This window comes from Mauremys mutica, chromosome 10, assembly GCF_020497125.1.
Source record: "Mauremys mutica isolate MM-2020 ecotype Southern chromosome 10, ASM2049712v1, whole genome shotgun sequence".
In the NCBI taxonomy this organism is placed as follows: Eukaryota; Metazoa; Chordata; order Testudines; family Geoemydidae; genus Mauremys; species Mauremys mutica.
Genome location: NC_059081.1, coordinates 19,155,718 through 19,180,506, shown reverse-complemented (window position 1 = coordinate 19,180,506; position 24,789 = coordinate 19,155,718). Strand labels below are relative to the sequence as shown.

The following is a 24,789-nucleotide window of genomic DNA, read 5'->3' as shown; positions in this document are numbered from 1 at the left end:
AGTCTCCAATTTGTGCTGCTGCTTCTGCCACAGCAGCCTTCTCTTTGAACCCAAGGATTTCTATCTTGCCTGTATCGCTTCTGTATTTCTTTGTCCTTTTCTCTATATCTTACATCTGCATCTGAAAGTGTTGCCTGTGTCTTGAATTCTTCCTTTTTTGCCTTGAGATCTCTCCTTTCACCAATCACTGCCCATGGTCCAGATGTAATCCAGGCATCTTTCTTCTGCCCTCTTTGTTGGCCCACTACTTCCTTTGCTAAAGCGACTAGAGTCTTCTTCCAGACTTTCATCAGCCTGGTCCTGTAAAACACTGGAAAGGTTGCTAAATGGCAGTCTGGAATCTGATCTGCTTTTCTTTGTCCTGGAACTGCTCTATTGCTATAATACTCTTTTTGTCTGCCTTCGGGATCTTTTTAAATCTGAGTTGTAATGTTGTAACTGAAAGATAATGATCTGAGCCAACATCCACTTCACTGCTGACTCTGACATCTCTCAAAGGAGATGTCAATCTCTTAGCTGTGCTCACATGATCTATCTGGTTGACAGTCACATCTGGTGATCTCCATGGGAGCTTGTGAATCCTCTTGTGCTGGAAGAGACTTAGCAACCTGGATAGGTTCCCTTTGGTTCTCACACTAATCATGCGCTTCTCAGCAGCCCTCCCCTCATCACTCCTTATGAGGTACCTGAGTTTTTAGTTTTCACCTGCACTTACATACTGAGTTTTTATTAATCTCAGATTGTGCCTTCCTCAGAAGGGAGCTTTTCAGAATTAGAATTCTTTTTTCTGTTCTTTGGTCGGCATAAAGCAATTATATTAGCATCACAGTTAATATCATAGGCTAGCACTCTAACCACTGAACCACCCTCTCTTTCCTGGTCAGAAAATGGAAAAAACAGTTCCAAGAACAGTTTCACAGATTTTTCTTTTTTTTAATAAAAATGTTTTTCAGTTGAAATATTCCACTCAGCTCTAGTAGTGTAAAGCCAATGCAAACAGCAAATATTGTATTCAAAGGATCTCACCGTAGACTTGATTATGCCTGAGTTTTTAACAAGAAGGATGTCCCCATTCAACATCAGGGTGACAGTCACAGCAGTTGAAGGCTCTGCAAAAGCCCCCGTGGATAGACTAAGCCCAGCTCCCCTGAATCGGAGCAGGTGAGCCCAATCCAACTAATTAAAGAGGGCTGGGCTTCACCTGGGCAGTTGGAGGGAGGAAGCACTAAGAAATGCTGAGCCCTGGGAGGAAAATCCACACTGACATGGAGTTAGCTCCTGTGGTGGGTCCCTGGCGCAATGAGCCAGAGGCTCAGGAAGTAGCCCTGTGGTTGCTGCTCCAGGAAGAGAGTACAGCTGATTCCCAGAGCTCTCTGGGAGGGGTGGTCTGAAGCCTGGGGCCAAGGACAGAGTTCAGACTATTTTCTGCATATTTGTTAACCTCTGTTAAGAGAGTAAACCTCTTTGCTGAGGACTGGGTGTGGCAGCATATGCTTTGGAGCCAGGGAGAAGCTTGGCCCTATGATACCATGAGACACGGCTTCTGAATACTCTAGATATGTCACTGCTGAGCTATGCAAGGTGCCCCACGCCAAAGGTTGAACCTGCTGATTCTGCGGTTTCCAATAATAGTAGTTTGCCTTCCTTTCATTGAAATGTCCCCCCCTCCCTTTTTTTTTAAACTGGAGGCAGACAATAAGGGTGACAGCTGCAGTAATTTTTCCGCAATTGCTCCTTCTGTAACTCTTTCCTAAACTTGCATAACTGTTCCACTTAAAACGTACTCTATTTTAGTTTGTTACAGTCTGATCTATAGTTTTATATTGGCTTGTGTTAAGCAGCCTTTTCATTTATTATTCCAAAGCCATCTGAATTAGTCATCGTTGTTCATCATTTGTTACTTGCTACTCTTTCACTTTCGGTGTTCGTGGCAGATTTTGAGATCTTTGGATTTTGCATGCCCTGTATTCTTATATTATATAAACAATATAGGGGCAAAAAACGGACCCCTGGGATATCTCACTACTATTATTGTACCAACTAAAGAGGCTGCCATTCAAAGCAATTTACAATGAATTATGAAAAGAAAAAGAATTTTGCCAGTGATAGATTTTTGTAAATCACATTTTACGCAGAACTGGAGCTCTGTTAAAATTATGTGAAATATCAATTTTATTGGCTGTGTGACAGTCCAGGTAATTGATTATCAATAGGTACAAAAAGTGCTTTGTTTCAAAGTAGGATTAACCAGAAAGGTTATCAACTGACCTGTGGAGGCAAAATGGGTCTTTAAACAGTATTTACAGGTGTGAGGTCTAGAGAAAGACCTAAATTTATAACAGAAAGAGCTACCATGGCATTAGAGAGTAGTAAGGAATATGAATATAACAAATAAAACTGAAGAAATCAATGGTATTTCTTTCCAATACAGCTAAATTGGGATCCTTCACCAGACCTCTTAACTGTGAAAACTTTCTAGTGTTGAAAGTCCAACTTATTCTATTTTGCTTTCAGTGATAAACTGATAATCCCTCCCCACAGATACTATATAAATCCTGATGGCAGTACCAGTAGAATAATGCCAAAGCAGAACCAGTTCTCAAGACTGAGCAATATTTCACCTTCAAAGGAAGTAGAATGACAATTTTCTTTTCCTGCTCTTGTCCTTGCAGACAGTTACTATTTGTTTTGTTAACCACTAAGGGGTTCATACGCTGAGGTCCCTATGTTCAGAGATTGCAGTGGATACACATTTCTTTGCAGGAATCTAAATGTGATAAACAGCTATCCTCAGAGGGGCTTAAAAATATAAAGACTTGTTTATGGATGTCCCATTATTGGAATTCAGTGAATAAAATATTTCTAGTCAGATGGCTTCCCAAATGTCTCTGGCCCCAAATGAATAAGCCAGCTTTTGCTGGCCTGGTTGTCCACTAGACCAGCTTCTCTAGGGTGGAAGAATTGTGGAAGCTAGTTAGTTTGTCTCCCCTGTGGGAGACTTCAGCGGGGAGGAGGGATGTGTGGTGTTTCTCCCCTACAGGAGCCAGCCAGCTTGTCTGGTGGAAGACTCAAGCAGCTGGCCTCTGCATCAACCAGCAGGTTGAAGGGAGTCCACTTTAGACATGCATTATAATCCCAGATGTTGGCTACTGACTTCCAGCACTGGCAATTTAGGAAGCAACATACATACACACTATACCAAAAAAACCACACACACCCCAAAACAAACAAGACATATCTATATATTGAATATATTAATTGTAATATTTAATTCTATAATTTAAATATAATACGATTTTCTGAACATTATCAAAAGTTGTATTATTGGCATAGCAAAATGGGAGTGAAGAGAAAAGTCTGATTTCATCTCAGGAGTCATATTGGCCTCTTGCTAATCTTACTATTTTTCCTTTGCACTGAGATAGTTTGTTGTTGAGCCTTTAATATTGGCTCTATATGACATTAATACCACCTAATACAAGATATTGATATTTTCCTGGTTGTTGTTCTGCTAAAGTTAAATTTTTTGAACACAGTATTAAACAAAAGTGCCAAAAGCATTCCATGAGGTTGACTTTAAAGTGATTTGAAAATAAATACCTTTTCTTAAGCAGTTTTTGAAACCAATACACTTAATATTGAATTGGCTTTCAACTCATTTGTATCCACACAAGAGTATTTTATTATTTCAATTAACCAACTTCTAACAGTTCTATCCTTGTTAGGCAACCCCAAAATGCAATACAGTTGGGGACAAATGAGAATGGGCAGACTGTAGCCACCAGAGAGAAGAGGACCAGGAGGAATTCCACACAGGTAGAAGTTTCCAATCAATACTAGGTCCTCAGTATGGAAACTGTGGAAGATACTTCTCAAGATCCAGTTGGTCAAAGGGAATGGAGAGACATATGGGACACACTGATGGCAACTTGACTCAACCTGTAAGAAAAAATCAAGCCTGACCACAAAGAGTTCTCCAGCCATCCAAGAAAGCTATACGATTCTTCTTGGGGGATTCAATACTCAGCAGAATTGAAATAGCATTCTTCAAGGAATAGACAGACAACAGGACAGTGTTCTGCCTTCCTTGAGCCAGAAAAGGAGTCGTGACTCACAGATTGACTTCAAAAACCTATCCAACAAGAAACAATCCATTAGTGATGGTTCATATCAGCACTAAAGACATTGCATCATAGGATATCTCACAGATCATAGATAACTTCAGGAACTCAGAGCGTGCTAAAGAATGCCCAAGCAATCTTCTGAGATACTTCCTGTCCCACGAGAAAAGGAAGACAGAAGATTCTGGAAGTGAACTGCTAGCTAGATATGTGGTGTAGGCTGGAGGGTTTTGGTTTTGTGGAACACTGACCCATCTTCTATGGAGAGAGAGAGGGCTGTATACTTTGCATACTGTATATTCCACATCTGCAGCAGGAGAACCAATCTTTTCAGGGACTGGTTGGCTGAAGTAGCCAGGAGGCTATTAAACTAATAAAAGAACAGGAGGCTAAAGAAGAAGGAAGATAAGAGTACTGAGCACAAAATTAGGAAGCCAAATACAAAATTGATCAAGGAACCAAAGGACATGAAGAGAAGAAATTCTTTAATTGCCTATACACCAATGCTAGGAGCTTGGGTAACAAACAAGAGCAACTGGAATTGTTCATTTATCAGCATAAATTTGATCTAGTTAGTATTACTGAAACCTGCAGGGAATGAGAGACACAACTGGAATTTTAAAATAAATGATTATAACCTCTCTAGGAAGGATCAAGTGGGCAAAAGAGGAGGGGGGTGACAGTCTAAGTAAAAATGGCATTACCTATTTCTGAGTCACTGATAACTTAAAAGAAAATTATCTTGAATCCTTATTTATGTTTAACAGATAAAGCACAAAATGGGATATTAGTTGGTATCTGCTACAGACTAGCAAATCACACTAGGGAACAGGATGACTGGCTCCTTAATATAATATGTAGGGGAAGGGGGGAAGCTGTATAATCACAGGGGAGTTCAATCTGAGTGACATATGCTGGAAGTTAGGCTGCCAGTTTAAAATATCCTTGAAATCTTCTTATAACTCACAATTCCCTAACTCAAAAAGTATTGCATCCAACATGGTGAAATTCTATATTAGACCTTGTCCCATAAAGAGAAACTGATTACCAATCTAAAAATTAATGGCAACTTAGGTACACGTGATCATTACTTGATCACATATATAATGTGCAAGCAGAATAAAAAACAGACCAGTGACATAAAATTGGTGCTTTAAAAGGGCCAATTTCACAAAGCTAAACAATGATGAGCCAAATCAACTCAGAGGAATAATTTATTCTGAAAAAAACGTGAATGATAAACTAATGGTTTAAGAACACTTTTCTCCATGCCCCAAAAACCACAATCCTACAACTGAGAAAGACGTCTGTATTGGTTAGTAAACTGACCTGGTTTGGAGGAGATGTGAAGGCAGCTTTAAGAAATAAAACAACATATAGCATATGGAAGAAAGGAAAGTTGATAGTAATTAATATCAATCAGAAGCTAGGAATTGTAGAAAATTGATAAGGAAAGCAAAGAGACACAAGGAGATCTCTATGACCATGAGATTTAAGAACAGTGAGAAGGAGTTTTTAAAGTATATTGGGAATAAAAAGAATCCTAACAATGACATTTGTTCATTGCTAAATGGAAATGGTAGAAATAATAACAATGCAAAAAAGTAGATACATATTTCTGTTATATATTTGGGGGAAAAGGCATGTGATATAGACATATCATATAACACCACTCTTTTCATTCTACTAGTATCTCAGGAGGATGTTAAACAGCACCTACACTAAAATAGACAGTTTTAAATCAGCAGGTCTGGATGACTTGCATCCAAGAGTTTTAATATAGTTGGCTGAGGAGCTTGCTGGACTGTTAATGTTGCTTTTAAATAAGTCTTGGAACACCTGGGAAGTTCCAGATGACTGAAAGAAAGCTAATATTGTGCCAATATTTAAAAAGCAATTACAGGCCTGTCAATCTGACATCAATCCTGGGCAAGATAGTGGAGTGATATGAGGCATAATTAATAAAGAATTAAAGGAGGGCAATATAATTCATGCCAATCAACATGAATTTATGAAATAGATCCTGTTGGACTAAATTGATATCTTTTACTGATGAGATTATAAATTTTGTTGATAAAGGTAATAGTGCAGTTGTAATATACTTAGACTTCTGTAATGTGTTTGACTTGGTGTTGCATGACATTTTGATTAAAAAACTAGAAACACAAAATTAACATGACACATCTTAAATGGATTAAAAGCTGGCTAACTGATAAGTCTCAACATGTAATTGTAAACAGGGAATCATGATCGAATGGGTATCTCTAGTGGGGTCCCATAAGGTTTGGTTCTTAGCCCTACACTATTTAACATTTTTATTGATGATTGGGGAAAAAACATAAAATAATCACTGATAAAGCTCACAAATGACACAAATAACGAAGTAGACAGGTCACTAACACAGAGTGAACTGGATCACTTGGTAAACAGGGTGAAAGTAAACAATATGCCTTTTAATATGGCTTAATGAAAATATATCCATCTAGGAACAAAGAATGTAGGACATACTTACAGGATGGGGGACCCTTTCTTGGGAAGCAGTGACTCTGAAAAAGATTTGGGGATCATGGTGGATAATCAGCTGAACATGAGCTCCCTGTGTGAGTAGGAGTGGAGAGGTTATTTTATTTCTGTATTTTGCACTAATGTGACTCCTGCTGGAATACTGTGTCCAGTTCTGGTGTCACAATTCAAGAAGAATGTTGAAAAATTGGAGGGCCTTTTAGAGAAGATTAATAGTGACAGACACAAGAGGATCAATCTATTTAGTTTAACAAAGAGAAGGGGTGATTTGATTACAGACTATAGGTATAATTCTGTATATCGCTTCAAGGGCCACTGATAACACCACCATTAATTTCCTTTGAACTATGTGGAACAAAATAGCTCAGCTTAAATAAACAAGCAGCTCGGGGAATCCAAATGGAGGAACTGTTTCTAATTATATAGACTGAATTTAGAAAAAAAACAAAGATCTATTAGTTTTACTCATGTGATTAATATTTACATTAGTTGGCAACTGAATGTGAACATATATGAATTAATACTAATGAAGTAAATCTATATAGTTCCACAAATCTAACAGCAATAATTTTATTAACAAGTCCTGATGAAACATGCAACACACATCAGTGGGCCATCTGGTCCATTAGACCAGTTCAACTCCACTGAATCCATTTGGGTTGTGTAACAACCCTCATCACAGGTTTCTGCTCAGGGCCCTCTGCATCAATCACAGACTTCTACCACTAAAGCTAAGAAATTAGCTCCATGAGCTGACAGTAAGAGTAGGCTGTTATCCTTGATGAGAACTAGTCACTAAGGGAAAATGAGATCCAAACTTGTTACTGTTGTACCAGTATTTTATAATGCTAAACCAATAGAGCAAATGGAATTGGGCTTAGTGTCTTTAAATTGATAACAATGTAAGTTAACTCAAAGGACTCTTATGCATGTGATATTACAATTGAATGAATGTTCATAGAATATTAGGGTTGGAAGGAACCTCAGGAGGTCATCTAGTCCAACCTACTCCTCAAAGCAGAACCAATCCCCAGACAGATTTTTACCCCAGTTCCCTAAATGGCCCCCTCATGGATTAAACTCACAACCCTGGGTTTAGCAGGCCAATGCTCAAACCACTGAGCAATCCCTCCCTCCTGCCCTTTTGCAGCATGTAATGATTTAAGGTGTCAGATGCACCATTATTTTGCTTTTTTGGAGATTTAAGAGATACTATAAGATCAAAATTTTGTAAAAAACAAACAAACAAACCACACACACACACACCAAACCTTTTACAATAAATATTTCACTGAGCTCAAATATTGAATCACATTGACTAATTTACTCTGGCTTTCTTTTCTGAACAAAAAAGGTGTATTCCTTCATTATCTGTAGCACACTGATTATAGATTCTAAATAGACCAGAGAATAAATTTTTAAAAAAGACAGTAAGTTTAACTCATCATTATAATTATTGAAATTTATCCAAAAGTTGCTTTTATTCTTCAGTTTTAGAGCCTTTACAAGCTCTGAAACAGCAGTTTTCTTGGTGCTGATTTTGCATTATGTTTTTTCTTCCTTAAAAAAAAAAAATCAAGTTGACATCCACTATTTGGCTGAAATGTTAATATTAGTAGGTTCTACAATTAATTTTCTCCTTTGATACTGACCTCTGCATTTATTAAGTCAAAAGTACATTTTAAAGTAACAAAAACAAACCTACATTTCAACCCGAGGTCTGGGAATTCTGAACTCTTGCTGCGTTGGCCAGACAACACAGCACAAACAGAACAGTATGGTACTGTATATCACACAATGACCTGAAACCCTATCACTCTCCAAGAACAAAATGATACATTCAGTGAGAAGTGTCAAGTTTTATCATTTCTGTATCTTTTGCAGACATGGTTAATGATGCACATCCACACTTCAGGCCAAATTTGTATCAGTGTGTACACAAACACCTGTATGTGTATGAAATTCAGATTAGTCAGGATCCCCTCTGAAAACCTGTACCTTAAGAATCTTTTAGGCCATGACCAATGGTGCAGATAAATAGATCCTAACATTGCAGGTCCACCATGTATAAAACTTCCATGGGTAGGTGTACACATCAAGAAAAAACCCTTGGCACCAAGTCTCTGAGCCCAAGTCAGTTGACTCAGACTTGCAGGGCTCAGGCTGTGTAGATGTTCAGGCTTGGGCTGGAGCCTAGGCTCTGGGACCCACCCCCTTCATGGGATTTCAGAGCCCAGGCTCCAGTCCAAGCCTGAACATCTACACTGCAATTTTTAGCCCCACAGCCTGAGCTCTGCAAGCCGAGTCAGCTGACTTGGGCCAGCCGTGGACGTGGCACAGGTCATTTATTGCAGTGTAGATATACCCTATGAGTTCAAGGGGAGATCCATGTATGGCAGCATTGTGGGACTGGAGCCCTGCTTGGTACACCTCAGAAAGGTGATTTTATATGTGATCATAGTAACCATTCTTTCAGTGCATTTATTGTCTGCTATGTTCAAGCACTTGTTATATCGTCATACTAAAGGCTCAACTGTGAGCACTGTTGTACAATAGCATAAAGGAATGGGATGGGGGCTTGTAGGAAATCCTTTTGCACGAAGGCACTGGCTACTCCATCACCAGAGCCTGCCCTCCCATGCAGGTGGTCAGGGAGCAGATGGAACTGGTCCACATATCGAAGCTGGTGCCAAGGGAAAAGCGATCTGGGCAAGGAATAGGCTGGCACATGTGATCTCTCACTTTGGGAAAAAGGGAACCAGACTATGACCATGAGTCACAATCTGGTTCCCAATATGCCCCTTACTCAGGTTGGGTTGTAGGATCACAATCCAGCCCAGAGGCTTTAAGTAGTTTTCAGAGGAAAACATACATTCTTTGCTCACCAATCCCTTTTCCCTACCCGTAGAAGATAAAAACGAGGTGAAGTTACAGCACTCACAATTTATAACTAATTGTCCATAATGCAAACCAAAAAATTCAACTATCGGGGCCAATAAGTCAGTGAGGGGAGGGGCTCAGCGGTGTTCCTCGATCTATTTTGCTCAGTGTTCTGTAACTCAGGAAAATCATCTACTCTGCCTGCACGCACCTCAAAACTAAGGTACTAGCCTTTCCTTTAGGAAGTATGTTCTTTCTGAGAGGAACAGGAAAGCAACACAAAGCAATCTTCAATATAGCTGTACTCGTCCCATTTATAAAATGTGTATCAGAAATGCTCTAGGACCATTTACAATGGTAACAAAAACATTATAAAACCAATCTAACAGTTATTATTATTACTAAATGTATACAATAACAACGGGATCCTATTCAAGTCTCTACACACTCCCGCAACAAATCACAAAAACAAAATTGGATCATCCAGAGAACAGCAAACTCCCCCCCTCACCACCATTGAATATTGTATGACTCAAAGGTCCAATTCTGCCATAGCTGCGTAAATAGCTGTGCCTTGCAGCACAGTCTGAAGATCAATAGACCTGGGCTGATGGGATGTTCCAGAGTTGAGGGTCTCTCCCTGAAAGCACTCTACCACCAAATGGCAATAAAAAAATGCCCCCCACCAGAAAATCATCGAAGGTCAAAAGATTCCGGCTCTGTTGGCGTAAGCAGGGGAAGCACACTCCAGATTTCAGGACTTCTCCACTGAGAATATCTTGCTGTCAGCTTCACAATGTGCTAAGCTAGGCATTGGCAACAAACACCCCAGCTAATTTCAGCTGCCAAGTTATGACCCTAAGATACAGGCAAGTCTCTCTCATTCAGAGAACTCAACCCAGACAATAATTCCATGATGTCAACTTTATGGAAAGGGAAGAGTGGCTGTATATTTTGTTATACCCTCATAGTCAATGGGGAAATAACCAATGCAGGATTTCGTACATGGCCACTATTCTGCATTTCAGTAAAAATGATGTGAACTATTGCAAATTTGGCAACAGAAAGTCAATTTAAGAAAATAGATAAACACCCAGCAGATCTAATCAAGGGAGGACATGATAGCACAAAGTTAGATGTTTGTTTCAACTCCCCATCCAGTTTGTTTATACTCTTCCAAACAGTCGGCTTCTCATTGGAATGACTGGAAAAGCAGAATTTTTTCAGTTGTAGAAGGCAAATGTGTTTGTCTTTTTTAAATTATCTCAGTAAAGGCATTTTGAAAAATGGCTTTTAGGTTGATTGGCTGTGGAGCCATAGAATATTCTCTGGGCAAATATTATAAACAGTTCAATAGAATAAAGGGCTTGGAGGAATTATTGACTGACAAAACGGGGCTGTAAACAGACTAGGATCTGGCCCTTTGTTTTTGAACAGATAATACAAGACAAAGTTGTCAGTAGAGCTAGAATAGTTTCCTAAATGAAAGGGAATATTCCAGCTGTGTGTGCTAATGTCATAGCCAGGTATCATTAGCTTATAAAAGATGTCAGCTTTGCAATAAACCATTGTCAAATATGTTATCTATATCATTGCCCCTCTTACATAAGGCACAGATTTTAAACCAAACACTTATTTCGAAAACTTAGTTCTTTTCCAATCTGAAAGCTTTTTCACTATTTCCTGGTAGGAGAATTTTGGACACATGGGTCAGAATTAATCTCATTTTACAAGTTTTCAATTTGAAAAAGGATAAAACCTGGCAGATTGCAATTCCTGAACTGCTTGCTCAAACACACATAATAGTGGGCCTTAAATATTGACTAACTTTATTTGCCTGTGTTAAAAAGGATCAATTACTTTTTAAAAAATGACAAGCTGGTGTTCCACAGAGAACAAACACAGAGCTAAGGATCTAATCGCCCCAGTGGGGAATATAAACTTCTATTTATCTACCTTCATGACAGATGCAGCAATCAGATTGCAAACCTGGTGTGACTATGAGTTGACATGGGACTTCAGCCTCAGGGTTTGTCTACACGGAGACTTAGGATATGCTAATTAAAAACCTGCAACAGGCCTGTGCCAGCTGACTTGGGCTCAGTTTAAGGGGCTGTTTAACTGCCCAGGCTCTAGGACCTGACAAGGTGGTAGGGTCCCAGAGCTCAGGCTGCAGCCCAAATCCAAACCTCTACACTACAATTAAACAACCCCTTAGCCCAAGCATCCGAGTTAGCTGACATAGGCCACCCAAGGGTGTCTAATTGCAGTATAGACATACCCAGAATACACAGCAAGCTGGGGTGTAAAACCACAGGGCGCTAGTTTTATGCACACTAACTGGCCATGTGGACCCTACTACCATGCAGTAAATGTTTTGTAGTGTGTTTTGTCATATTACGGAAATATTTCAAACAGCAGTAGGACAAAGCACACTAAGGAACTTTTAGTGCAAGGTAGCAGGGTTCACCTGGCCATTTAGCACACAACAGGCTAGTGTGCTGTTCATTCATACCCTGCCTTGCCGCACACAGGTCCCCATGCAGACAAGCCCTATAATATACATTGTCTTTTGTTTTACTACTTAACTACATTAACAAAGATAAACACTCTGGTGTTTACTGTATCTTTTTATTTTGTTGTGGTTAAAAAAATTCATTTTGTTACAGTAGCAGCAGAGGAAAAAAAAACCCCGATGTCTCAGAATCCAGCTAAACAAATCTCTCCCATGTCTGAGCCTCTTCAATATATTTCTCTCTCCATACCAATCCTGTAGGTCATCTCCAGGTTCCTAGAGACGTTTATTTGAACACTTTTGGGATATTTTTACCAACTTAACTGCCTACCTTTAAGAAATGTCATCATATCCACTGACAACAGATTCAAAAACCATCTGAGCCAGCACATACCTTTGAGACAAGCATTTCCTGCATTATGGGGAGACAAATACCTCCACATTCTAGTTCCTGTGACAAGGTAACCTCTAATAGTAGTTAAAATTGATGGGTCTAAATCAATACACTGCCTAAATTCCTCTGTGACTCATCATCAGTACTGAATGAATAACCAACGTACATATTTTAATTACCCCCAAACTGTTTTCATATGTCACCAAGGGTGCATCTACATAGGAAAACTTCTAAGCATTTTTCAGAACTGCCACAGCTGGCAACCCAAAATTTCATCTACCGTGTAGACTGGGTGGGGGTGTATTTACTGCCATGTCCTCTAATTGAGTTACCAGAGGATACTGGATACTGAAAAACGGAACATGGATACTGAAAAACACAAGGCAATTAGATATTTTTCTTGTGTAGACACCACCAGGTGTTTGGGGTTGACATACTGAATGTCTTCATATTTTTTGCTTGGGGATTTTGTGTTTCAGTTTTATGTTGTCTGTGACCTTAAAGAGAACGTAGTATGTTCTCAAGTTCACCGGCCTGCGAATTCAGTTTAAAGGAAGAAGAAACTCAGACAACATAGTGGTACAAAAAGCAGCTCAGTATAGCAGACACAATTACAACAGTTTAAAACAAACATCCAAAACCAACCATGAGCCCTGAAAGAAACAGGAGAAACCTTCTGAGCTGCAACCCACATGCTCTCCCAGTCTCTCAGGCTACACATGCCCAAAAGGGGGGTTAGGAAGAGCTCCCGCACCAGGGGCCTTAAAGGTACAGTACACAAATTCATGACAATGCCTTACTCTAAAATGAATTCTAGTGTAACATGTTAATGGGGACAAAACACACTAAGAAGTGTCTCACTTTACTTTGGTGGAATGTGGTATGTAAATGCTATGCCATTTCTTAATGAACAGTGCTATTATGGATCACACGGCTGAGTGAGTTTCAAAAGGAGACTCTTAGCAAAGTATATTTCAGTAGCTTAATGCACAAAGCAGCATACTAGATCGCACAATATGTTAAGTTTCTACAAGAATATTCCAAAACTTGATACACCTGTGCTAGGATGAGTAGCCCATTTTTGTGCCAAAATTTCTCTTGTAAAACAGAACTTATTTCAAATGACCAACAAATACAGAAAATGCAAAAACTGCTGGGAAGGGGCTCAGCCCTTTTGCCTGTTCTTAGGAGCCTTGAAAGTACACTGGACCTTTAAGAGCTTGTTCCTTTTTGTACATATTCACATATACATATACACGCACACATACACGCACTTCAAAAATTAGGGGAGAACAGGAAAAAACAAAAGAACAACAAATAAAAGAAATGGGCAGGGAGGAAAAGGAAAAGGCAGGGAACGGAAAGGAAGGTGACATCTTGTTTTCTTAGCCTTTTGGTTCAGATCCTCCAACCCAAATCTCTATGTTGTATCCCTCCTTGGTAGCAAGATTCCAGGAGGTCCATTTTTATCTCTAGTTTACAAAGAATGTGAGATGGGGAATCCACTTAGGATGGTGGGGTTTTCCCCCAGCAGTCTCACCCCAGTCCTCATGGAACTTAAGGTCCTGCTCCTTGGGCAGCTTCCCGACAGTTTGCTGATGATGCAGGATAGTCCTTAATCTTTCTTGCAGCCACCCCCTTCTGCCTGGACTGTAGCCTCTTATTCCAACTGATGCTGGTCAATCTATTAGCCTCAGCTGGGTAGGTCCCTTGACCACTTAGAGGTTGTGGCAGAGTGGACTTTATACAGCTCATCACAACTGCATATGGCTAACAACAGAAATGAAGATTACTGATAAGGGCAGGATAATAAAAGTTGGTGAATGTTCAAGCATAGGGAAACAAATTTTCAGGCAAGCAAAGCAGCATCCATTTTCACAGGTGTGAACATCAGCCAATGTAGAGCATCATTCTTAGGAATGTAGCAAAAAGTATATAATATCAACAAAGAAGGAAAGCCATTATATTAAGATTTACATTTAGAGAGAAGAAACAACAGCCTGCAGCACTGCACCGGAATGTAGCACTAACAGAGGATGTTGCTCATGCTGCTACTTCACATATTTTTCATAAGATGCTTTATAAGATATAGATTAGTAGAATGTGCATTCATGTGTATTAATCCCAGAGGGTGCCTTACCTTGTTTTAAATAAGTTTCTTTGATAGCCAGTTTGACCCATTTAGAAATAAAGGGGTTTGATGCGTTAGCTGCACCTTTCATTCTGTTGCCAAAGAAAACATACAGAAGGAGCAGAGCTTCTGACTGTTTTGTTCTGATCAAATGGCATTTGATTATCCTTGTAAGTGCCAGGCAATAGAGTATTAGTGTCAAATTCTTTTATGGACGGGTAGATTTTAAACAAAAAGGAAGGAAAATATTTATATTTAAAAAATGAACTTTGAACACAATAAGGTTGTGTGTAATATGTTGTATTAAAATGGAGGAAAAATTCTTTAACAGATATGGCTCCAATTTCACAAATTCAATGGCAGACGTAATCGTAACTAAGCATGCCACTTTGTACTCAAGGAAACAACCAGAAATATCTGAGAGAGGTTGAAAAGGAGGGTCCAGTTGGGATTTCAGAGCTAAATTTAGAGCCCATTAGCTATTAGATAGACTGATAGTCGAAGGTGACAACAGCTTTGAAAGTTCACATCATGTGAGGATGTTAGACTAGATCAGATTGTTCTTGTACCTAAATATGGATTTTCAGTATGTCGTCCAAATTGAACCAGGCAAACCGACTGGCAGAAAATGGCCCCAAAGTTACAAAAGGTGAATCCTTAGTTACATCCTTTCCCCTAGGAATGTCTTTTGGTTGAAAGATTTCTTTTCCCCTGACAAATACATATAGTTCTGTATATTTTGGTGTAAACTGCTAGTGATAGTGTGTATATATATAATGCTTTTAATTTTATATATTTTATTCTACGTGCAGCTATCACGCACCCCCCCCTACTAATATACATGATAAAATAAAAAATAGTAGCAGGAACACTGCAATATGTAATTAAACAGAAATACAGCATATATCCAACTCAAGAGGAGAGAAAGTTCAACTTGAACATGGTGAAAAATTGGTCTGAATTAGCATGACTGAGTTTGACCTTTAAGGCACACTGCAAAGACCAGCTATTTTCTTCTACTTTCAGGGAAAGAGAGATGTGTTGAGGGCTAATACAGCTGGGTGGACATTTGAGGCAAGGTACTTCTTGGGGCTCATTGTTGGGTTTCATTGGTTATTTTCTGGCTTACGGGAGGAGCAGAGACAGAGTTTCATTTTTGTTTGTATGATTCCATTTGTAATATGTTTGAAAATCACTTAGAACCTTGAGTACACATTTCTTTCTTGTCCCATCATTAGACATTGAAAGAAAAATAAATTATATTTTCCCAATTGTGTACCAGTTTGGACAGCTGGCGTGCTCTGGGGAATATAAGGAATAATGTTGCTTCCCTGCTCCCCAATGAGAGAGCACAGTGTACTCCAAATTGAGCGGAGAGGTGACAGACACCAGTCATCTGAAGAGGAACAAGCTGCTGGGATTGGTGCATATCTGCTCAAGAGCTCCAGAGGACACTGCTTTTGTGGGGCCAAATGCCTCCCTGTGGTCCCCCATAGGGGGGCAGCTCTGCACTGTCCCTTACTATGGCAAGACCTTTTTGACTGTCCATTTTGAATCAGATTCCTTCATTTGTTAAGGCCTCCGACACCACATAAGCAGCATAGAGTGATCTGTCCAGAGACAGCTGGTAGAGAATTGTCCTTGCACAGCTGAAAGCCCACTTGCTCAAAGCTAATGGAAAAGAGCTCCGTCACCTCCTGCACCGGCTGCCCTCCCAACATTAAAGGAGGGAGAAGGTGGATCAGAGGCATTCTGGAGACAGGATGTGGGAGGGGGCATGGTGGAATGGAGTTCTGCTAGATCCTCCACTAGTGTCATGTCCATGATTGACCTTATGTAAATGCCAGAAGTTGGAGCAGGCCCCCTGCTGCTCCAATTACTGCTGAGGCCAGAGGCCGAGGATCAAGAAGCTACAAACAGTTCCCTGTGGCCATCACTCTCCACTACATTCAAGAGAGAATCACAGCCATTATACTTCCACATGAATATAACAAAGAAAAACATGGCTCAAAACAGATTCAATCGGTTCAGGGAAGCCACACACAGTAAACTCCTTTTAATTAGTAGTCACACAAGCCCTGGGTTCCTCGAAAGAACAAGTCACTACACAGAAAAACCCATCTCCCTAAACACCAGCTGCTCCCTTTTTGTAGAAAAGGGTTCTGAAGGACTGTGAAAATGCAACGCTCCTTTTCCCGTGAAGCACAGAGGCATAATCAGTTGTTACATGGCATACCATGTGTCCCATGTGAAAACCACGGGGAGTGGGTACAGCACTATGGTGCTGGAAAACAAAAGCACGGAAAAGCAGTGTTATGAATCTGTGCAGCTAACTGGAACAGTAATAAACAGACAGCTGCACATGGAATTCACACTAGGATTGAATCACTATGTTAGTTTTTTTACTCTTACCACATCAAATTCAAGCTGCTTGTCTTCATCTGGCAGGCCCTCCACAATGTGGTCCCAGGTACCTCTCTGCTCTCATTTGCTCAGATGCATTCAATGGCTCCCTGTTTTACTCAATCACCACCCCATTTGCCCTTCCCTCCACTCTCAGTTTCACACCTTCATTCATGCTATGCTGTCTTTTTTCCCCAAAATTCCTCTTTAAAATTAAATTACTTCCTTTAATATTTCCTGTTCCTTGTGCCCCTCACCAACAGTCACTCTACACTCTCCTTTATTTAAATTGTGCTGACTCCTGCCTTTCCCCGCCCCATCCCATCCTGCAAACCATTCTATGTGAGCAGGCACCTGTACCCACACAACGTTAGTGATTTCAATAGCGCTCAACGTAGGTGCAAGGGCTGCCCACACAGAGCTCATTGTAAGATCAGGGTCTTAGACTGTGAACCCCTTCAGAGGAGTGATTATTTCTCACTCTATATTTGAAAAGAGCAATTTAAATAACAATACTATAAAAACACATAGTTGTACCACATCAAAATAAGGGTGGGAGAAGGAACCTCAACTCTGTAGCTCCCAGATTAATACATGTTTTTATAATGTTTTTAAACAAATGGAAAATAAATCTATCCCTGCACTGTGACTATGTGCCCAACTTTACCTGCAACATGTTTCCATTTAATTTCACTTACAAATTCCCGTAGAGAAGGATTTTATGAAGGGAAATATCAACGGACCCTTGTACAAAATAATAACCACTGGATATTGGACTAACAGCTGTAAAAAGTGCACTGAAATGTTAAGAAAGGAGAATCACATTCAGCATTTATGGGATCTATAACAGAGTTGCTCCACTCCAGCAAGTGAAAAGTTACATATGTACTGAAGGGTGCAGAATGAATAGCCCAGTAATAAGCACTGAATACCTGGGTTGTTTACATTCATTGTACACTATTTTATCTCCTTACCAGAACTGCTACAGTAGGATGGTTCCACAAGTTTGCCAGTCTTATCATAACAGGCAATAGCTCGGAGTCGCACACCTTCTCCACATTGGTTGGTCTCTCCCTGGAATCTCGTTCCTAATTGCAGCTCTGTTTTTCCTTCTGCAATAATGCAATCGGACCAATTTCCATGGGGCTGGGTGATAAATGTTTCACAGGGACATGCTTCTGTTTCAACTTGAGGATACACTACTGTATTCTGGCATTTGTCTCGTTTTCTGCTTCTCCCTGTTCCAACCAAAGAAATCTGCTTGTTAGCTTAACATCTGCTGCTTTTGATAACAGTGTGTCATATTATTTATACAGGAGTTTAATACATTAAAACCAAGATGATCCGAAATCTTAATATAGAGGAATATTTCAAAAACATTTATTACTTGTTGCCAGTGCTTTAAAATGCTAAGCAAGGTAGTTATTTCCAGGGGCAACCAGGGACCTAGAGGAACTTAGGCAAATTTTGTTCTGTTGGCTAGAGCATTGAACACTATGAAAAGACTTGCCGTAGTAATTGTATGGCTAGAAAATTCTTTGTAATTGTATGTAATATCATTTCCCCCTAATTATCAGATGAAAACAAATTGATTATTTTGTCGCTATTCTTCCTGCAATCAATGGTTGCCAGAGAAACCTACAAAGGAGTCTAAGTAAGCGGCAACTCTTTCTTTGAAGCTACTTTACAAATTAGTTAAACATGCATGCTTCACACAGACTACTTTGAAGAAAATAGAAAAAAATAATCCCTGATAAATTACTGAGTCTGGAACACATTTAAGTGGTATCCTCCTCCCCGCCATGCTTCTGATATATTTTAAAGGAATATTACTTAAGGGTCTTTTCCCCTCTGTGTCTTAAGGAGTACAACACATCTATTTATCTTTAAAGTACAGCCCCACACTGGAGGACAGTGTGGTATTTCCCTAGCTGGTCCTCCCAGAGACTTTGTGCTTGAAGGACATGCCTCACTCCACACTGGCTATGAGCAGGTCCCATATGTGGGGGAGCAGACCTTGTTCTTTTTCAAAGGGTGTAGTAGAACCTCTGCTCCCCGGAACTTTGTGATTGCCTGCTGGAATTCTAGAGTGCAAGGGGGCTGATAAAACCCTTTGAAAAGGTGAAACATCTGCTTCTCTTGCAAGGGATTAATTCTGCTGGCCTGTGTGGAATGGGGCAGTATTTGTGCTGCCTGAACATGTGCTTGGGATTGTGTCTGGCCACTATGTAGAAGTGTACAGAGCTGGAAAGAAGGATTCTTGGGTCCTCTCCCATAGTCACAGACACTAGTGAGCACTCCCTCCTGGCTGACCGTTAGGCTGCTGTGCAGGGAATCCAAACCTCTGCTGCTCTGGATCTCTGGGTGTTTCAAGCGCCTGTAGCCTGAATGGAGTCAAGCCACTATCCCAATCTCGGGGTTCCCAGGTACACTTTTAGGGCACAAAGCTTTTAACTGGCACCCCTCTCTGAGTGTTGGAACTCCCTGTCCAGCCCCCACAGCTCCACTGTGCAGAGCTGACCCTTCAGATTCTCCAGTACTTAAACACACCCTCTCCCAGAGATCCACCCCAAAAGTGTGAAACCTCTGGTTACAATTTAACTCTGTTGGGGCACACCATAGTTGTGAAGCAGTCAACACACTTGGCACAGTCTAACATCTTTATGCTCTTTTATACATAATCGTGTAAAGCATAGAGAGTATAGATCATACAGAAAACAAATATCTGAAACCATAATGTGGTTCTCACCCTTCTCTTGCGAGTCCTAGGGGAAGATCTGGGTGCAGGCAGGCAGGGTGTCCCCTGCCGCATGCAGGTTGTTACTTGGTAAGTGGTCTCTCCCTCGTGGACGAGAGAAAGTGGCTCCTGAGCAGGCCAGCTTTGCCATTTAAAAGCTTCAGCCCTTTGAGTCAAGTGACCCCTTTGCCAGTTTCCTCACATGAGCACAGACTCCTGTCAGGTGACTTCATTGCCAGGGTGACCTCTCCCTTGCGCAATCTGCTCTGGGCAGGACCAGCAATGCTCGAATTACAGGGTGTCTTGGGGGGGGGGGGAAGAGATCTGGGCCCTTTACTACTTTCAGCGGCTGGGCTCCTTCATCCCACTAGGAAGTGAGAGGCACTGCCTGGCACCCTGGCCAACTGCTCAGCAGAGATTGGCTCAAGTCTGCCAGGTCCCATCCCACCACTCCTCCTCCAGCAACAAGCTGGGGAGAGAAACAGAAAAGGGGTAATGTACTGAGGGAAGTGGAGGTCAGGGACCAGGGGAGCTGGAAGGAAAGGGGTGTTGGAGATCGGGGGGTAGGGGTGAGGTTGGGAGACCTAAAATGGGAAAATAGGGTAGACAACAAGAGCTGTCATTATAAAGACCCTGGGAGACGGGTGGGGTAAAGGGTTGGAGGACAGAGATTGGGGCAGGACTAATGGAGGCAGAAGGGGTGTTAAATGCAGTGGGAGGCAGAATCGTGTTGGTTGGCAGCAGAAGGCCAGCAGGCAGGGAGGCTGGGTTGGGACAGGAGGCAAGTTAGAGGTGAGGCAGGGGAAAAGGCAGATGGAGGGTAATGGTGGGTAGGACAGATGCTGTGGTGGGTGCAGAAGGGGGAGTTATGAATGGGGGAGGAGGTGGGGCAGAAGGGGTAGAGGAGGCAGGGCAGAATGAGGGGAAAACTGGGGTAGGTGTCACAGGTAAGGGAGGAGGGACAGTTAGGGGTAAGGGAGGAAGTAGGGCAGATGGTGGGGATGGGGGGATAAGGGTAAGGGGAGAAGACAGTCTTGCTACAGCTGGGGTTGGCAGGATAGAAGATGTCAGCACAGGAGCCAATCAAAACACACCCTAACACCTCGCTGCACACCGTTTTCAACCAATTTGCACTCGGTAAAAACCCTCCTGCTCTCCCTCCACTCCGTAATTTGAAGTCTGGGGACTAGTCTTTGGCCTAGAGTGAATAGATTTCCAATGATAAGAGTCAACTCCCTCTATTATTATTCTTTTGCCACCAGGCCTTGGAATTTTCAACCCAACTTGGAGGCAAACAGAGTAGAAGGCAAAAGGCCGCACATTCAGAATGGAGTTTGCAGCCTGACAGACACATAGCATTTACAATCTCATGTAGCATTTATAAACTGTACAGACATAGCCACAATTCATCACAATAGTATGCCTCCAAGATGCCAATTCAAGATCTCTGGAGCACACTTCGATAAAATGGAGTTTGGTAAGTAATTATGTAACTACAAAGTCAATAGACATGTTTTCTTTCCTGAGATTGCACACAGTAAGAAAATACAGAATACGCACAATCTACACCAGGGGTCTCAAACATGCGGCCCGCGGGCCGCATGCGGAGCTCTTCCCTGCGGCCCGCGGAGCTCCCCAGGGGAGCTCCGCAGGGGCCCCCAAGAGAAAAGCGGAGGCTCCCGCCTCCGCCCCTCTCCTGGAGCCTCGGCGCATAGAGCGCCGAGTCTCCGTCCGAGCGCCTGAGCCCCGCCCCGATCCGAGCCGCGTGGGGAGGGGGCGGGGCTGGGAGCTCTGGGCTGAGCGCTGCGCTCGGCGTGGAGTTCCCAGCCCCGCCCCCTCACCACGCGGCTCTGAGCGGGACCGCCGGAGACGCGCTCGGGTAAGGGGGGGGGGAAAGCGGGACCCGCCGGGCCGGGGCGGGGATGGGACGCGGGCCCCGCGGGGGCGGGGCTGGGGGGGAGGGGACGGGACGCGCTCCGGGCTGGGGCAGAGGATTAGGGTGCGGGGGGATGAGGGGTTCATGATGTGGGGGCGCTCAGGGCTGGGGCAGAGGATTAGGGTGTGGGGGGATGAGGGCTCTGGCTGGGGCTGAGGATTAGGGTGCAGGGTCCTAGTGCCTGCCCTCCGCCAGTACTGGCAAGGCAGGCTTCCCTTACCCAGAGCCGATCAAAACCAAACCCTCAGCCCCAGCCAGAGCCCTCATTCCCCCCGCACCCAAATCCTCAGCCCCAGCCCTGAGCACCCCCACATCATGAACCCCTCATCCCCCTGCACCCTAATCCTCAGCCCCTTCAAGTGCCATCATACCCCTGCACCCTAATCCTCAGCCCCAGCCAGAGCCCTCATCCCCCCGCACCCTAATCCTCTGCCCCAGCCCTGAGCGCCCCCACATCATGAACCCCTCAACCCCCCGCACCCTAATCCTCTGCCCCAGCCCTGAGCGCCCCCACATCATGAACCCCTCATCCACAGCCCTCACCCCACACTCCAAACCTCTTCCCTAGCCCTGAGCCCCCTCGCATCATGAACCCCTCATCCACAGCCCTCACCCCACAGCCCAACCCTCTTCCCTAGCCCTGAGCCCCCTCGCATCATGAACCCCTCATCCACAGCCCTCACCCCACAGCCCAACCCTCTTCCCTAGCCCTGAGCCCCCTCCTGCATCATGTACCCCTTGCCCTCAGCCCCACAGCCCTCACCCCTGCACTCCCTCCTATCCCCAAACTCCGTCCCAAAGCCTGCACCCCCACCCCCTGCCGCAGCCTGGAGCCTGCATCGAGCACAGAGCCTGCATCCAGACACCCTCCCCCACCCAAACTCCCTCCCAGAGCCTTAGGCAGTAAATCTAAGTGCGTGTTTTGTCCTTTGAGTGAGGTGCATTACTGAGTGTATATATTTATTAAAACTGCGCGCGCTTAGGGGAGGAGGTGGAGAAGAGACAGGGCAGGGGCGGGGCCTCATGGAAGGGGTGGATTGGGGGTGGGGCCAGGGGCAGCAAGGGGGCGTGTCAGTGATGCGGCCCTCGGGCCAATGCACTAGTCCTCATGCGGCCCTCGGGGTCATTTGAGTTTGAGACCCCTGATCTACACGCTGAAACGTCTGATTTTCTAGTCCTGCACCCATTAAGGCAATGGGGATTTTGTCACCAGTTTCAGTGGGAACCAGACCAGGACTATAGCTGTACTCTCTATTCATCTCTATTACTCCTCAGATGTATACATATATTTCCAAAGAGAAATGTAGAAGTAGCAAGGCCTTAATTTTATTAGTTTCCAAAACCTAATTCTTTCAAAATGATGTGTTCTGGAGTTCTAAGGATAATTTTACTCACAAATGGGAAACTTTGCAAATTAACAAATAGGAACAAAAACCAAAAAAACCAGGGAAATAATTTCCACATTTTTCCAGACAGGAGTTCAAACTATAATGTCTTACACTTAGGTCAGACTCAGATAACAAACCAGTTATCGATTAAATACACTGTTCCATAAGATAGCAAAGTCCCCACTTGGGGTTTTTTGTGAAAATGAGGTACCTTGAAATATTCAAAGGGAAAAAATCAAATTATTTAATGCCAACAATCCATCCTATAACAAATATACAAAGACAAATTCAGATCTGGGGTAAGAGAATACAACTCACCTGACTTCAGTGAAGTCCTGTACTGTATGCGAATATGATAATATGCTTTTAAATAGTTGGAGAGTCTTCTAGTGGCACTCACTGTTCTGTGCTTTGCCTGCCACTTCATAGCTCAAGAAGCTAATACTTGTCAACCAAAGGCTGCCAGGGTGGACAAGCTGATCTACTAGCAAACCAAGGGCAGGTCTTCACTACCTGCCGATCTATCAGGGATCCATTTATCGCATCTTGTCTAGATGCAGATAAATCGATCCCCAAACACACTCTCCGTCGACTCCGGAACTCCAGCTTACAAGATACAGAAGCGGAGTCAACGAGGGAGCGGCAGAAGTTGACTCGCTGCCATCCTCATGGCCAGGTAAGTGTAGACCTCCCCACTAGTGTAGACCAGGGCCAAGAGGTAGAGCATTCTACCAGTTAGTAGAGCAGGTATTATTTGTGAACGCCCAATCACCTGGACTTGGGTGACACCCTAAACAAGTAATAGCTACAGGTACTTAGATGGTATGGTGATAGGCACTATGTTTTTGTGCCGAGATGGCACATAGAAATCCAAGATGGTGCTTTGGTAACCTAGGAGTGTACGGACAGTAAGACCTTTCATATAGGCCATCACTGGGTATAAAGGTGCTTATATTTCAAAGTGTAGCAGTGTTAAAGAACAGGAAAATTGGTGTTTGTATTTTATTTAAATTCAGTAAGCTGGGCCTAATTCTCCACTCACTGTGACAATTTGAAGAATCTGTCCAACATATGAATTGTGTGTGAGATTATGAACTCTCTGTATATATCTTTACCATTCTACAAACTCGATTTCAAATATTCAACTTCTCTGTGGTCTCTTTACCTGCATGCTGAACTGAAATTCCAGCGGGGGTAGTGGCAAAGGCCTAACAAGAGTGTGGTTAAACTTTGATGATTGGCCATCTAAATAATAAATAGATGGCTAATGCCCAGGGCAAGTCTGTTTTTCAAGTATAAGCTCTGGTAGGAGGTCACGTTGGCAACAAAGTCACCTGGCAAGGGTCTGTGATCACCTGAGGAAGCTAAGCAGGACATTACCTGACAAAGGTGGATGAAAGTTATAAGAGAGCAGGATCTGATCTACTGGGGGGGGAAGGGGGGCATTTTTCTTCACCTCAAGATGAGAGAAAAGCAACCCTACTTGTAGTAGTCTAATGAGGCAGACGACCTGCCTGCCATCCTGAGCACAGAGGTCCCTCAAGCACTCCCAACAGAAAGATGAGGTAGGGAGTAGCATTGCATTTAGAATGTTTAATATTTTCTAAATGAACTGTGTTTCCTTGTGCCTCTTCTGTTAAGTGAAAGAGCAAGAACATGTTAGACTTTGTGCAATATGGTTGTGTGTTACATGTTTCACAACTACCACATGCTTGCTGAGAACCCAGAAAGCTCACACCTTTGCTGGGATTCTGGGAGAGG

At 42.6% G+C, this 24,789-nt stretch overlaps 1 protein-coding gene across 2 annotated transcripts in view; it reads right to left on the bottom strand.

Annotated features, from left to right (window-relative positions):
- The window catches only part of THSD7B (thrombospondin type 1 domain containing 7B), a 529,157-nt gene that overhangs the window by 118,627 nt on the left and 385,741 nt on the right, over positions 1-24,789 (bottom strand). For both annotated transcript variants that reach the window (XM_045031779.1, XR_006582520.1), the window contains exon 14: positions 17,942-18,205. In XM_045031779.1, the coding sequence (XP_044887714.1) occupies positions 17,942-18,205 (264 nt within the window). The remainder of the gene's footprint in view (positions 1-17,941; positions 18,206-24,789) is intronic.